The sequence below is a fragment of the Apostichopus japonicus genome, chromosome 7 (assembly GCF_037975245.1).
Source record: "Apostichopus japonicus isolate 1M-3 chromosome 7, ASM3797524v1, whole genome shotgun sequence".
NCBI classification, from domain to species: domain Eukaryota; kingdom Metazoa; phylum Echinodermata; class Holothuroidea; order Aspidochirotida; family Stichopodidae; genus Apostichopus; species Apostichopus japonicus.
The window spans coordinates 23199353-23216857 of NC_092567.1; the positions used below are offsets into that span (position 1 = coordinate 23199353).

At 37.6% G+C, this 17505-nt stretch overlaps 1 protein-coding gene and 1 long non-coding RNA gene across 3 annotated transcripts in view; one reads left to right on the top strand and one right to left on the bottom strand.

Moving 5' to 3' along the window:
- The window catches only part of LOC139969793 (CD9 antigen-like), a 70786-nt gene that overhangs the window by 25893 nt on the left and 27388 nt on the right, over positions 1-17505 (bottom strand). The window contains exon 1 of one of the 2 annotated variants that reach the window (XM_071975074.1): positions 9790-9997. The exons of the other annotated variant lie outside the window; for it this stretch is intronic. Coding sequence (XP_071831175.1) covers positions 9790-9855 — 66 coding nt within the window. The 5' untranslated portion in view covers positions 9856-9997. Of the gene's footprint in view, positions 1-9789; positions 9998-17505 lie in introns of those variants that run through there. 2 annotated transcript variants of the gene reach the window in all.
- LOC139969794 (uncharacterized) lies at positions 2679-7285 on the top strand. The gene is made up of 2 exons (XR_011793801.1): positions 2679-3479; positions 4208-7285. It is a non-coding gene; the product is annotated as an uncharacterized lncRNA (long non-coding RNA).

Genomic DNA, 17505 nt, shown 5'->3' on the forward strand with positions numbered 1-17505 from the left:
TCCTTGCAAAACTGTGAGGTTAACTGTGGATTGCAAAGTCGGCAAGTACTATACAGTCGGTAATTACTAATTACTGTTACTGTAAGATTGGGCTAACGAGGCAACATAAAGAAATGCTGTACTCAAAGACGAAGACTTTGTTGAGTCAGTAATTACTAATTACTCTTACGGTAAGATTGGGCTAACGAGGCAACATAAAGAAATGCTGTACTCAAAGACGAAGACTTTGTTGAGTCAGTAATCACTAATTACTCTTACGGTAAGATTGGGCTAACGAGGCAACATAAAGAAACGCTGTACTCAAAGACGAAGACTTCGTTGGTACAAATCCTTTGGGCGGCGACGGCAGACCATCAATTCTCAGAAAGGTTACTATTACTAAAATCTTTATTTCTTACTTATTAATACAATCTAGAAAAAAACATTCAACAGGTAGATTAAAATTATCAAAGGAACATTACAATTGTACTTGGTACTATTACATTAGTAAATGTTGATGATATTATGGTCTTTAAATTTTAAAATATGTTGTGGTTGATACAGAAATTGGCAACTCCCTATACAAGTCCATGTACCTGAAGCTTTGGTTAGTACCAATATGTTGATAGGGGTGATGTAAGTTTGCTTTAAATAAAAACAAAAGTGATATTTTTATAAAGAATATAACTCCTTACATGGCAAAAGACGTATATAAGGAACACACATATTTTTTAATGTAATTATGAAATAAAGTTCTCATTCGACTACTCACAAAATGTATATTACTTGCTAACCTTACGCATTATGAGTAGAACCACTGTGAGAAATCTTACACGGTACAGGTAGGACCCTTGCAATTTCATCTGCAAATTAATCTGGTCGCACATCCAGGGTCTATGCATGCTAAGTTCTAATTTGGAAACATTTCATACTATAGTTTTGATTTTACGTATTATGAAATACAGTATGGTCATACCAGGGAAGCTACAGTACAGTCTTACTGAAGAAACTATACAACAGTATCTAGTACAAGTTCCCGTATGTGCTGCAGAGCAGACTCACTGCTAAGATTCATTGTGGTCTTTAGTAAAGAATTTGCTGAATAATAGTACCAAGATGGTTCCTCCTAGACTGAAAGTAAAAGCATAAATTTCTATTCAACCTTGACATCCTCTGAGCAATGTTTTTGTTACATCCTTGTAGCGTGTACATGTGTGTGTGTGTTTGTGTGTACTTTCATAAAAATAACATATATGATAGTTTTCATAATAAACAATGCCAGTTAGACTGTAAAGTAATCAACACTATTCATCGAATACAGATATGGGAGATGTTTCCTGTGAGTAAAACAAAATCATTTCCAATAGCTACATTATTAAACGAAAGCATTCTGTCTGGAGCATGTAAGCATGGGATGGCCATCCCTGCACACAATAAGAGAGCTACACGTCATGTACAGAAGCCCATGTCATGTAGCAAGTACAGTAAAAGTCAACTTTTCAAGATCTTCTTTACTCAGTGCCTTGCTATAAATAACTGTGGAAAAATTGAAAAAACTGAAAACTTGAAGCAACAAATAAAGAAGAAGAAATGTGGAAAAATAAGAAATTTTTCATTCGTGTTGCACACTTTCTTTCCAACACTGCTTCACACGGTATCAGTTATTTTCAAGCAATATGCCAAGGTTGTGTCATACAGGAAATGACAGTCTAGGTATCATACCTCAAGCATAACCTCCAGGAAGGAATTATTGTCAATGTGGCATGAATGATTTGGGGACTGCCATTGGTTATCTCTGAGAATGTGTTGTATGAGAGATCCCATTGCAATGTTAACAGGTAAACCAAAACCAGATAGATGGAGTAATAGATGCCACTCAACACTGATACCTATGAAACACGAAAAGGGCAACCATATTTTGTTGTCTAAACTAAGTTTGTTGCAGTCTAAACTAAAGTTGTTGCTGCTGTTTTACCATGCTGTTGCTCAAAGTCACGTTGATGTCAAAAATTCCGTTGTCTAAACTTACGTCGTTGTCTAAACTTACGTTAAACTTATCAACGAAATCAGTTTGCCCTTTTCTCGTTCCATAGATAGCTGGGATCTACTGGGTAGAGAATAGAGATGATACTAATGGAATGGTAAATGTACAATCCTGGATGCACTAGACTATATTACAGTCAAGTACTATATATCCAATTAGCATTTAGGTACATGATATATAGCACTAGATAACATCACACAATCTAGAAGGCACCAATGCTGAAACATACTCGAAAATCGCAGACGTCAAAATTTATGATTGCTAATTAATGTAACTGGCTTAATTCAGAGTGGTAAATTTTGGTGGGAGGAGAAAGTGGGGAAAGATCAGTGGGTCGGCACCTCAGCGGGGGTGGGGGCAGGGAGAGGGGGTAATAGACTGGTTATTGTAAATTATGGGGCAAGTGGGTGTTTAGAGTGAACACAGACCTGTATAAAAATGAGTTACATCAATATAGGCACATTTTGGCTTTTGGAAAAGTAGATGACAATAGATGTATATAAATGCAATCAAACTCCCAAAAATAAAATCCACTTTCACAAAATGCTGGACCCTTAGTAATAGCCTAATAGTATGTATGTGATGTGTTGCAGATACACACAGAACTAACAATGAGTGTCATTTGGCAAGTACTTGGAGAAAAAAAAAACACACACTCAACCTCCCCCCCCCCCCCAAATAAATATCAGTGTTTATAACAGGATACAATACATGGTGAAACATGTCATGTCAAAACAATGTGCGATGAATCATCTTGTATTCATTAAGTTAACTTTCATTAACTTGAAATAATTACCCAATCATGGGTCTGAGAGAGTTACATTTTGTTGATAGCAATGTTGCATCACCTAGAGCTTTATATTTAACTAATATGATGGCTTCCATCAGTATTTTATATACCCTAACAAGTTAACTTTTGAGATGTCATTTATTCAATATTCATACTTCATAAAGCTAGCCAGAATGATCATTTCCAGTCAAAACTTGAAGTGAAAAAGCTCAGGCTGGTGGTTGCCACAGAGTCCCTTATAAGTTAGGGTTCATTGTCCACTTATGGGATTAGGAGTTTGTAAATTCATCCTTTTATTCTATTATTACTAGGTTTTTCAATAGTCTTAAAGTCACTACTGGTTCAGCAGTTAAGAAGTTCTTGACTTTTCAACAAATTTATCCTCTTAAATGTTTGTCTATTGTGTTTGTTGGAGGAGGGAATTTTAATCTTGTGGCTTTTCCTCTCAAATCTCAGTGGGTGAATTTAGTACTGGGATCTAAGCATATAGTGCTTTGGCTTTTATTAGGAATGTAGTGAAGCTTGATTTCATTAAACATTGTGCAAATTCAGGTCAGTTGCAATTCATCTCTCTGAGAGAGAGGATGTTTTGTAGGTGTACTCGAAGGTTACTCTGACCAAAGGACCTAATGGTTGAATACCAGGTGTTATGAAGAGTTTGAGCCTGTAAGTAAAGTTTATAATCTATTTGATTCGATTCAGCCCTCTAGTGTCCTTTAGGGGGAAGTAGGGGTGTAGAAGACAATATTATTAATGGATTTATGAAAAGGTTAACAAAGAGATGAGTAGACTAAATGAAAGTAAAATAATTATATTGAAGATACTAGGCTATGGGTACTGTTTATTTACACATATGTTACAATAATTGAGAGTTTTGTGTTGAGGACCAATGGTTAATGTTTGAGGTGTTAATGAACACAGATTAGAAGTGTTTTCTCTATCTCCTTTTCAGTAATTTTTTTTATGTGATGTTTATGACATCCAGAGTAAAGAATAGGTGTGGCCTATGCGTGTCAGCTTATGGCCAATTATCGGTGTGACATTCTCATGTCTACTCAACCACCACCTCTGTACATATTGTAAATAGACAGAAATGAAAAAACAATATACTACAAAACTTGAGAAACTCTGGCTTGTCATCTTATCAGCATTCATTCTCTATCTAGCGGTAACTGATCTATTAACTACTGTAAGGATCCTGGAACCACAGGGGGGTTACACACCAGTGCCTTGTGACAATGGGTCATAACTACTTGGATTAGAGCATTTTTTATTTAGAAAGTTTAAGTTCTCATATATAGTATATATATATTTGTTTCTGACATAAGGAAGAATATTTTCTGCACGTTTAAAACCGATCCATTTCAAGTCGTCCTTTCGCTTCTGTAAGACAGGAAGGAAGCCCGGCAGAAGGCAATACTGAATTACTGTTGAACAGTAGAAACCAACGAATCCATTAGCAGTCTGTATCACACTAAAGGGCAGAGTGCAGGGTGAAGGTCAATAACTACACAATTGAGTCATATATGCAGGTACAGTATAAGTAAACTGTACCCAGGAAATAATATCATGAATACAATAGTGAAAGGTTACTAGGCATACTCCTGGACTCAATAAACAGAAGAATTGAAAGTGTACAGCAATAGCAAAACAAAGACAACTTTAAAACAATGAAAAGTAGATTTGTTATTATTAACTTAAGTCAACCGTAATGTTTGAGGTAAATGTTGCCTAGAGGATTAGGGTGTTTATGAAAACAGTTTTGATTTCTCTGTTTTTTTCTGGGTAGATTGGATTGACAATTTGGTATCAAAATTGTTATGTAAATATAGGTTCTCCGGCTTCTGAATTTACTCCCAAAGACGTTGGGAAGTAAATAATATTTAGTGATCAATCACCAGTGCTCTCATAGAAAACTGATTAACTAATGTATGCTTTTAGATTTATAGTCAAGACTTAATCAAGTTTAACTGAATTTACTCCCAAAGACGTTGGGAAGTAAATAATATTTAGTGATCAATCACCAGTGCTCTCATAGAAAACTGACTAACTAAGGTATGCTTTTAGATTTATAGTCAAGACTTAATCAAGTTTAACAAAGACACTCAGAATAATTGGAAACACTCTAGAAATCTTAGGGAAACATTTTACGCTAGACCATAGGCAAGGTGTTGAAATGATGAGATGTCCAGTCATTGCATAATGTTACAAATACTAATATTAGTGTTTTATTCTTCTTTGTCTTACATGTACGATTAAATTTTAACACGGAAGATGAAGCATTCATGTAGGACAGTATGCTCACGAACCGTTACAGAAACTCATTTAAATGTTCAAAGTAAATATTTAATGGTTAACGCTCAATTCATTAACATGTCACATATAAATAGAACTTGAGATCTCAGTATCATGTGAAAGTAGCCTAAAGTAGAGCTAGTAACCTTCGTTTCTGACCTTGCTTGGAACATTATGGAGAATGCAGTATCGTGAAGAAGCTACTGCAGTTAATTAATGACTACAATCAGTTTACATATTGACATAACAACCCTCTTCTTGACAATTGATAAAAGTTTACATGTGGGAGAAGGGGAGACCAGGACCAGGCCTAGTGAGCATACTAACCTGTAAGATAATAACAACTGTCAACCAACTGTATTGTAAAGCTACTGTGAGTGCTAATGGCTTGCTCTGAAAAGTAAGAGACCCTTTTTAAGACTTCAAAACATATGCACTGCAGCATCAAATTATCGGTCACAGATCGCTGCTTTGAGGAATTTTCATGTACTGGGCCCTACTGTACTTGTGGGACCATACTTCGACAGAAGAACAAAATGTTTAGATTTTGTCCAAGTCTATGACAGGTGATAGACAAATAGAGACATTTGGACAAATTTGTTTCAACAGTTGTCCAGTCATCTGAGAGGACCAAATTTCTGTTCCCAACAACAAAATCAGCTTTGGAAGTCATAGCCTGGATGACTTACTGTTTGTAATAATCAACTTCAGATTGCAATGTAACTAAATACTCCCAAATAGGTAAGATAATTATATTGGTATCACCGTTCTAGGGCTGTGAGTTTTCGTTTAAAGACCTAAACGTTTAAACGGCCGATTTTTCGTTCGTTTAAACGTTTAAACGTTCGCGAAAATCGCGAGAAAACGCCGAGCATAAAGGCGTGGGGTCCAGGGGACCGCCCTAGGGCCCTGGTGGGGCAAAGACCCCGGAAAAGGAAAACGAATTTTTTGCGTGTCTGGCGATAAAAAAAAAATCGCAGTTGAGGATGCAAAATACTGACAACTTTTTGAATTTAAATTGTCACGAAGCTGATGAAAAATTGTAAATGACAAGTTCGAGTAGCTGTATTATGTTATAAAACGAAAAATGGATTTAATCTGTTTTACAATCTTTAAAAAGTTTAACTTACAGAACCTCCGATATTATGAAACAAAAAACGTTCGGCAAAGCCCCGTTTCTAGAATGCCTAACAATGAATAGCGCGCACTAAACGTACATCAGTTTACAACTGCAGTACGGTTTAACCTAACTTAAATACTACGGTAGGATACTGTATATGTGCTCAGAATTTTCCCAGGTACAAACTGCGCGCTCATCCCCTGTCTAACACCTGCTTGTTAACATTTTTGGCACGTTTCCAAGAAACGTTTCATGGAGTATTCCCCATGATACACGAGGCACAGTTAATACACGCAGCACAAGATATCAAGCTATGGTCATCTTTATGAAAGTAAACCTTGTAATAAAATATGTTTTAGGCCACACGGCATGATTAACTAATGCTCAACATTATTTCCATGTTCTTGTAGAAAACGTCAAGTTCGCAAAATACAATTGGTTGTGCTTTTGTAGTTACGTGAGATCCGTAACAGACGAGTTGGTTAGGCTATTTGCTATACACTTAACTATGGTAGGTCATTATTTTTTCTGTATTTTTGGAAATTCTAGAAAATACTTTCTTTTCCCCCCGCTTAACACCAGATGTGGTCTTACGGTTTATTCATAAATGGGTGTACTAGAGCCTTGTTTACATGACATTAGTTGCATTTAGCACGATATGCCAGTTTCGCGTGAAATTTTCGAAAGTGTTTTGCTGGATCTTTCGTAAAATTTGAAAGGACCGAACTTACTTTTCGTACACAATTGGTAATTTCTCTACTGATTTTCAGAGTTTTTTTTTTACGATCTCCAATCGATACATTTCCTTTGATCATGTATTTGAATAACTATTACCAAGTCGAGTATTCCACCCGGTATTGTCTGGTCGGAGAGTTCAACGTGATGGACAGGGATTGTAATCATTTCGATTGAACATGCATTGACTGGATTATCTGCGCCGCCGCTGTCGGCTCGATAAAAAGTACACTTGTGCCGCGAATCAGGAAGTTTTCACAAAAGGATAACAGCGTTCAAGTTTAAGCCATTCATATCGCCGGATACATCGGAGGGGGGGGGGGACAAAAGTAGGATTACGTTCGCGGTTTATGATTCGACTGATCGTAAGTTGTGTTGTTATTTCGCGTAGTAGACAAAATAAACACGGGAATTGATACGCGATTTTTGCCAATAATTTAATTTTCAGTTGATTTCATAGTTTCGTTTAAACGTTTATTAAACGTTTAAACGATGTTTCGTTCGTTTACACGTTTAAACGTGTAAACGGCACAGCACTACACCGTTCCATTACAAGAAAACAGCGATTGGCCAATGATCCATCCGAAGGGGCCCTGGGGAGTTTTACAATTTACTGGCCCAATGGGAATGACTAAGAATGCAGATGTATAGTACTAGGTAAGTTTCGTTCTGCTATCATATATCAAAGAGAAAGAAGAACCATGTAAGGTTTTGCAGATTTTAGTAACATGAGAATTAGTGAAATGAAACTTGATTAAGCACTTCTGAAACCAAATCAATTCAAATGTTATTGTGTTTTTTTAAATTAAAATTATGACATTGAAGTATAATAAAGCCTTCTCTGACAACTCCTTTGTCAGACTAACAGTAATAGTATATCATGAATGTTTCCTGCTCTTTCCAGGAGTATTATGTAAGTCCAATGTAAAGTGATACCTATTAACTAAAAGAGCCCATCACTTAAAGCAAACATCACAATTAAACAAGCCAAGCATGTGAAGAAAGTAATAACCCTTCTAATATTAACAATTTCTGTTTCATTTCCAATAGCAAACAACACTAACCTAAACCTTTAAATATCATTTTGAAATCATGCTAAACAGCATATATATATAACACAAGTTTCTTGCTCTCTTGAATGAATAATGACATGTCAGTATTTTTTTATCTGATCAAGTTTAAGACATAATTGATTCTGTTTTTGGTTGTAACAAATTTTACAAAGTCACACCTGTAGTGGTGTAAAACTAAATGTTTTTCCCTAAACATTGTTCAGTCGATTACTGTATTAAACAGAGCTGCATTTATACTGCTTTTACACTACATGTCCATATATAAATATTTCCATTCTAAATTTTACAAACCACCATGAGGAAGGCTAACTTATAGCAAATATGTTGCCGTGGAAATCAATGTAAACTTAAAAAAATTCATTATTCCACAATTTATACTCTTATGTACATATACAAAATGCTAAAAAATTACCAGACAATTTACTGCCTTTCCTATTATTTGAAATATTTAACATTTGCTAATGGCAGCATACTGTACATGTAAACGATATCATGAATGCACATGAAAATTTAAGAACTTTTCAATAAAACTCTTGTGCTGGATATGATAGGAAGATATTGTTAGTTATAATGGCCTATACCTTACATACATAACAAAGTAAAGACAGTAGGCCTAAGCAGGTTTAACACTGTATTCAAACAGCTTAACATGTAATCTCTAGTGGCCATTTACACATCATGTCATGAGATATGAAACAAACATGAATAACCTGTGTGAGAGACAATATCAATACACACAGCTCTGTAGGAATATTTGCTTTAATTCCATATTACTCTAGAATAAGGCCATGGGAATTAAAAGGTTTAGATTTGCATCCACCATACACATGCTCCAAAATGGCTCTTGCCAAGTTTTCAGACATGTAAATGGCACTCCATCACACAAATGAAAGTTTCAAATCATAAAAAAGGAGTAAAAGGGTAAGGTTCATATTATGCAAATTATCACACAGGACTGATCTATGGCAGTAACATGGCTTCGCATGAGTTCCATTTCTAGTCTGCCACAACTTCAAAATTGATCAGTACAGCAATAAATATAAACCAGTAGAGTGCAATGAAATCCTGGAAGATGCTAAGACCTACTAAAATATAAAATAATGAATAGGCTGAATACTGAAAAACCTCAACATCATACAAGAAAATGTTTGATCACGAATCTAGAACTTCCCATAGCCCTTAAAATAATGGTTATGAACTGGTCATAATCATACTGTAGTATTGTTGGGAGTGCTTTGAAGCATGACATGAGAAGGCAATATAGAGTACAAGTACTACTAGCATTATAAAATTGTCACAACTGACCATACATCCAACCTAATGTTACCTTTCCGAATCAAAGATACTAGTATAGACCTAACTTCGGCTGCCACTTTCATGAGCCATCCTAACACTGGGCATAACTCAGCTAGGCCTAGGCTTACTTAGAATTGCAACATAAGGTTGGGCAGCAACAAGTGACAGGCCTTGAAGGTTGAAAACAATAGCACGTGCGCCCATGATGATATCAAGTATGAAATCAGGGTTTTCATATCAAAGTAAGGACTAGCTTACAAATTTACATCTGCTACTGCTGGCCTTACGTTATGTTTAGTACTGTCAGGCCTTAGAAGTCGTGCTAGACTAATCCGTAAGACTGTGAGACCTGACTACGTACCGACCTAGCATATGTATTAACCTAACGTTACTAACAGTACAACGTAATCCTTTGTATTTCACACCATCGTCATCTCAAGAATCATAAGTCACTTACCCAAAACAAAAAGTTGAAAGCAAACATTAAGTATTTCACACAAGACACACAAGCGTTAGAACCCATCTTGGTATACTTTAGAGATGAAAGCCAGTTATTTCCAAATATGATATAATCCCAACTAAGTGGTTATTAGGATGCGACAATGAATTACTTTAAACCCAGACAACTTTAATAACGTAGCGGTTCGCTAGAGCAAAGATTTGTCATATGCAATATACAGTACAGTAGCCTACATGTATAACGTATTTTTGATGCATGAACTATTGAAAGGCAGTGGAACGAAAATACGGTACACTGTACCCTCCATTTGGCCTATTTAGTTGAAGGAAATGCCCTAGGGCTTCTATTGAATTTCACTACCTGCCGCCAATAATCACCGCAGAGGGAATATCAACTATGTACGTGCAGGGCGTTTACAAACATGGGTCATTTAAAAGGCAAAGTTCTCTCTTTTTGAGCGATTGTTTACAAAGAAACTTTTGAAATGATTTTGCGGTTAATGAAAATCCAGGAGTAACCCAGTGAAATATTTATGGGCAATAACTGTATGAAGCGAAGAGTAGGAGGAATAAGACGAAAAGGCCAACTAAGTTTATTGTAGAGAATGTTCAGGGAATGCATAAATATAACTCAAAAATGTTAACATTGTCTGAGTAAACAGCCTGTTGCAGTAGAGAACAAGTCCTGCTGTAGTCCTGCGACTCAAGTCCTGCGTAGTCCTGCGAGTCCGTCAACAAATCAAAATAATCCACGTGATTCCTAGGATAGGATGCCAAGAGACAGCCAGCAGAAAGAATACGAAATAGCAAATAAACAACGGAAAAGGCCAAGAGCAAATGGTGGGGGAGGGGGGGTGTCGTGGGGTTATGGTCCAATGTATTCTATTATAGATACTTGCTTTTTCTGCAAGCCTCAGATTTATGAGTGGAATAAATCCAATCATTCTGTGGATGCGAGGGGGGGGGGGGGGGCGAGACATGACATGAGGGAAATTATATGTAACAACTTTTGGTTTAAAGTTGAAAATTAATTTTCGAATAGTTTTTAATTTATATTTTATGCAAAATTAATTTCCTTCAAATCACAGGTCCCGGATGCAATTTAAAAAAAAAACTTTTTTTTAATGTGTGTCACCAACAACTCCCTGATGTCACCGACAAAACTGAACGCCGTGTCTACGTGGGAGGCATATTGTTTCAGCATACCTATTTGGCCTACTGTATATGATTATAAGATGCGGAAATGCGTAGGAGATGTGGGATAACCACTGACGCGTAAGCACTCTCTGATAATGGTCAGTGTATTTTCCGAGGACGACTGCGTTGAATGTCGTGACATAGCATCCTTATGAGCGTCGTTTATAAGATTTAAGATAAACAGATCGAAAGATTTCTGACCGGGTTTTTTGGGGGGTCTTTTCATGATTCGACAATTTTACGGCAAATTCGGAAATGACACGTTCTAAGATACCGATATAATGATACCGGTATAATAATATACGTAATAGAGAGATAGTTTGCTCAGTATATGTACGGCCATGAGGTTGCAGAATATACGTACGGTATTACTTCCACGAATGTTTGCAAGTAATGTCAACAGTTTATAGGAACACGGTCCATGACGTCACTGTTATGGTGATTAAAAGGAAACAACATGGCCTCTATATTTATATTTATGTCAGTATAGAGAAGTAACGGAGATGTTTCTGTCGTCAACCGCTGCCACCCCCCCCCCCTTTACCCCCACTGGTGAATTTTTGGAAATATGCTGAGAATTTTTCGGGAACCTACTGAAGGAAGTATAATTTGCAGTGTGTTTTTCAATTTTTTTGGTGGAAATTCGGGCAATATGCTGAGAATTTTTCGGGCACCTACTGAAAGAATAATAATTTGCAATGTGTTTTCAATTTTTTTGGTGAAAATTCGGCAATATGCTGAGAATTTTTCGGGCACCTACTGAAAGAATAATAATTTGCAATGTGTTTTTCATTTTTTTTGGTGAAAATTCGGGCAATATGCTGAGAATTTTTCGGGCACCTACTGAAAGAATAATAATTTGCAGTGTGTTTTCAATTTTTTTGGTGAAAATTCGGGCAATATGCTGAGAATTTTTCGGGCACCTACTGAAAGAATGATAATTTGCAGTGTTTTTCAATTTTTTTGGTGAAAATCGGGCAATATGCTGAGAATTTTTCGGGCACCTACTGAAAGAAGAATAAATTGCAATGTGTTTTTCAATGGTTAAACTTATATTATTATTATCATTCTTGTTGTAACGACTTCCCCAATAATTATAACCAATATGGAAGGGTAATAACATGGAAAATGATTGTATGTTATTGGCATGCGATGTAATAATCGATACATGCCTATATAATATGCACTTTAACAGGTTGAGCGCGCGCGGAGCGCTCGAAAAATGTTGGTTATATTTTTTGGGCAAGTCGTTACAGCCCCCCAAATCAAAATTAGGCTCCTACGCATATGAATCGAAGGATTAAAAGTAGACAATAACGAAAAGGCAACTATAGTGACAAGGTGGAAGGTACAGTACATTGGAAGGGACAACAGATGAAGAGAAAATATAAATGGAGAGACAACAGGGGGAGGAACAATAGTGGGAAAGGGGATAGTGGTAGTGGCAGCAGTGGTAGGGACACTGACAGATAGACACAACAGGGGGAGGAACAATAGTGGTTGAGACAATGCAAAGACTCCAAGGAGGGATCATAGTGGAAGGGACAATAGTGACAGGAACAATAGTGGGAAAGGGGATCGTGGTAGGGCAGCAGTGGCAGGGACACTGACATGTAGATAAAGACACAACAGGGGGGGGGAACAATGGTGGTAGAGACAACAGTGGGAGCGACATTACGAGGGAACAAAGTGGGAGAGAACAGTGTTGGGGGTGGGGGATAGTGGGAGGACAGCAATGCTAGTTGCAAACGCTTCCCGGCTAGTTGATTCCACTGTTTGTCTGATTGATTGATGATTGTCATTCCCTATTTCCAGGTTCAAACGAACACAGTAGAGTTATCAGAGACTCCCTGATCACCAGTGGCGTAGGAAGGTACTTTTGAGTGGGGGGCTGAAGACTGATGGCCGGCCTGGGGGAGGGGTCTAAGGGGAGTTTTTTTGCATTTCTAGGTGGCCTCAGATGCAATTTGGTGCAATATAGCACACTTCAACACCCACTCCATTTGTAAAGAATTTTGCATTTTCACCTGGCCTTAGATGCAATTTGGTGCTTCAAATGAGATTTTTTTCTCATTTGGAAATGAAAAAGGGGTTTTCTGACTTGCGGAGCGGGGGGGGGGGGCGGAACGATACTTCCGCCCCCCATATTTTTCACTGGGGGGCTGGCGCCCCCAGCCCCCCGGTTCCTACGCCCAAGTTGCTGATCACAGTTGATTCGAAGTACCCAAGCCTTCCACACTGATAGAACCGAAGACACAGAATTCTAACTATACAGTATGACGACGAACCGACAGACTATCAGCTTATCAATTCAATTTACTAACATAGCTACCAAAGACTATCAAATTAGGCGGGAAAATAATATACAATAACACCGCACTGGAGGCTGCAAAACAGAGAGAGGCTATTCAACTTTAGCAGTCTATAAGTAATAAATAATAATCTTAAATTCAGTTCCTAATCAGCCATGTAACTGACATCATTGTGATATACAGGATTGATACCATCTGTTTCGCTTTGGAATTTCAGCGTGATAACATTGCTTGCTACAAATGTTCCAACTGGGCGGCGGCGTACTGGGAATCAGACACTCCCAAAATCATTCCTCGACATTGTTTTATGATATTATGGAATTTTACATTTGGACGGTTTAAATGTCTCATAGAGGGTCGGACACCTCCTTGAGGCTGGTTGTACACTGAATTTGAACACGAGTTATCATTACTTTAACGTTGTAGCATAGTTTTTAGGGCGGGGTCGTACATATGACCTTTAACAGCTTTCATAAAATGCGGAATATTTTTTTCCATTAGTCACGAAAATATTTGCCGTGCTCACTTCCATTTATATACACCGCATAGTATCGTATATCGGGTAAGGTAGTGCCCCACTATATCCTCTAGACCCATCCGACCCCACACGGACCCCACTTCGGTTCGATTCTCGAGGCAAAATACTACAGCGAACACAAAGATCTACTACAAGTATTAGTAACAAAAACTTCAGCATACATAAGCCTTAACGAGTTATAATAATTTTAGGCACGGATATTGTGGTCACCATTTTGACATTTCTCTCTCGTTCAAATCTGTCAAGGTTAATGCGTCCTAATTAATTACCTTAATGAACTGAGATATGGCGCCTTACTTACTGTCATTGATGTCACCCTAGCGCTTCCTTATTTTATCTCCGGAAGGGAAAGTTCAATGAGATGTGTACAGTGCACGTTTAACCTCTAATTACGTCAGAGCGTTTTTTTTTTCATGAAATCACCATTATATATAGGGAAATAAATTCGTCTGTTTTAAATTGAAACCGACCTAATTACATTCATAATTATTTAATTACCTTGTTTCACGTGAAATGAATACATTGTAACAGGAAGAAATAGTTTACAATGCAACATAAGGTACGAACATTTGATATATTGTTGTATCCACGCTATCCAGTATACACTAATACATACGTTTACTGTAAAGGCTAACTGAACACTGTTCACAATGGCTGTGTCGTAAAGTTCAGCTAGGCCACCCGATACACACAGAGAACACAGTTACACGTAAATCTTAAAGTTTTGTACCAATAAAAACTGGATCGTGATATATAAATCGGTAGTATGTGCTTTTAGAATTACAGTAAAAACTGAGAATATGTGTAATTTCATCAAATCCAGTTGTTGGGATTACGGATATCCTCAGTTCTACTGTAATCCTACATATAGCACATGCTATACCGATTTATCAGATTTTTCAGCACAATCCAGTATTTACTGAGGTAATAAAACTTTAAGATTTACAGTAGTTACTGTAATCTCTGTGTTAATAGGCTGGCTAGGCAGATGATGAACATACGAAACTTTTGCTGAGCAGCAGGCAAGTCTGTAACGAATACTTCATAAGAGAACAGTAAGATCTCACTGAAGAATACTAGAAAACATGTGTTTTAAATAAACTAGTTACCTTTGTAAGTTTGTACCAAAAACTAAATTATTTTCCCTCAAATTACCCACTCGCCCTTCCATCCCTCAACCGCTTCCATCATCACATGTCTTCTTCTACACTTATAACCGTCTTTTGAGTTGTATAGAAAGATGTAACATGAACTGGAACCTTGAAAACGTGTCTCTCAGAAGGTGGCGCTATTACGAATTTCACATCAGAGGCAAATGGCTCTGTTTTCCATCAGTGACTTAGATGGCGCTATGCCACAAGTAACGCTTTGATTCATGATTTATCTGCGATCAAAAGTAGCTCTTTGTCTGGACTCGTCAATTCCGCAAAATTCTAACAAACATTCCGTTTGCTCACCCTAACCGTGGGACCACTGGCGGATCCAGGGCCTTTGTTTGGGAGGGGCCAAAGTGGTATTGGTGTGATTTGGGGGAGGGGTCTAAGGGGAGGGGGCACCCTTTGGAAAATTTTCTATTGCTGAATGCCCTCAGATGCAATTTGGTGCGACAAAAGTGTACAATGGTGATGTTAATTTACTTCTAAAAAAATGTTTCCCAGGTGTAATTTTCTAAAGTATTTATAAAACAAAGTTGGGATCATCTTTCTCAAGAAATTTTATTTATCATAGGTTATAAATTTCTTACAACCAGCCTGTAACTGCAAAATGCATAGCTCCCAACTCTTGAGAAGGCAAATGCTGGTCCATGCCACGAATCGCCGTCCTGGGGGAGGAGTATAAGGGGAGGGGGTGTCCCCCTCCCCCTTTTGATTTTTTTGGGAATCCTGGTGATGCCTACATGTAAAATGGTGGCACTTAGAAAGGCTTTTGTCACCCAAAATTTTCTGAGAAATCTGCATTTTTTGTGTGTAACATCAATAAATTGAATAGTAGGTGATAATTCATTCTTTCCTGTGGCATGAAAATGTTCGCTGCTCGCCCCAATGAAAAGAATTATAGGCTAATTTGAGGTTCAAATGATGCTGTAAAGGAGGTTTTATACTCTATTATGCTAAATGCTAAAGAAATGATGGTTGCTAAGTCAAAATTTGATGCAAATTTTTTATGTATACTTGACAATTGCAATGCGGTTTTTTCGGACGCTTGTGCGGGTCAGCGGGTTACAATGCGGGTCTAATTCCCGTGAACTGCGGGTCAGTTGGGAGCTCTGCATTTAATTTTAAACCAGAAAACGAAAAGGTTTAGACTAGTCTACCACTGCTATTCCTCTCGATATTTTAAATTCCAATCATATGATTTAGAGGATGTTCGGAAACACTTTTTGGCTCACCTTTGGGGGGGGGGCCTGGCCCCCCCTTGGATCCGCCAGTGCGTGGGACTGGTATCAATTTAACATCGAAGACCTGACAACAGATATGTCTGAAAGTGTCTCATTTAATTAAATTATTTGAAGAAAAACAAAAAGGATAAATAGGATAAAAAAGAAGCACCGCTTCCGAAAATTCAAGGAAGACTGCACAGTTTATGACACCAGCATACCTTGTAAAAACAAACTTATAAACACTGTGAATAGGGGGGAAAACCACATATACTTCTGGGGGAGGGTGGGGCTTAACCCTTCCCTCTAGACACATCAGGGGGTCACCCTGATGGGTATATATATATATATATATATATATATATATATATATATATATATATATATATATATATATAATATTCTGCATATCAAGTGCAATGTTTAAGAGCTAGACTTTAAAATAAGTAACACTGCTTTGGAAGATGTCAGCAACATGCAGATTGTAAATCACAAATAGAGCTAACCGAATGACGTCGGCGGAGAGTCCGTAGAGTTATTCACAGCCTCCTCATCTCATCCCTGCCATCATTAGGAAATTTACTAAAACATGAAGCTCACTTGACATGTTAGAACTCAAACAAGTTGACTACACACTTCACTTCCCCCCCCCCCCCATTAAATACCTTTTCCTCTGCCACCAGCCACCTGCTTTCCCTCCTTCGCCTGTCCCATCTCCCTGCCCCCCACCCACCCACCCAAGCCCCCACCCCGGCCTGCCTATCAGTTTCTTCTCCATCAACTCCTTGAGCACATGCTAAATAGATAGCATACAAGATTTAGTGTTCTCGATTCCACCAGGAATTCGATATTAACCTATTTTTGTCCAAGTATAACCCTTTTTTATGGTCAAGAATGATAATGAAAAGGCAAACGACAGCGACTGAACTTAGAGGCCATATAATGGCAAAGTGTTAATAAAAAAAATCAAAGTGCGGTGAAGTTCAAGAATTCGATTGTTATTCAATTTCAGCTGTGACATGAGCAAATCGTATACCCGTAAAATAGAATTAAAAGGTGGCAACGTTAAGCTCTCAAGGAGAAAAGTGATGGGAGTTATAAATAAACCACCCGCGTGAGGTAACGATGTACACACACACCTAATATACGATGCAAGTGCCGTGTATGTTAAAATATACTTCAGCAACTGCAGATGCATATACGTTATGCATGTAGGCTGTATATTATACCGTAAATATGCAGTATATCTCGACGTTTGTTAATGAACTGCATTGCAAGCTTTGCATAGAA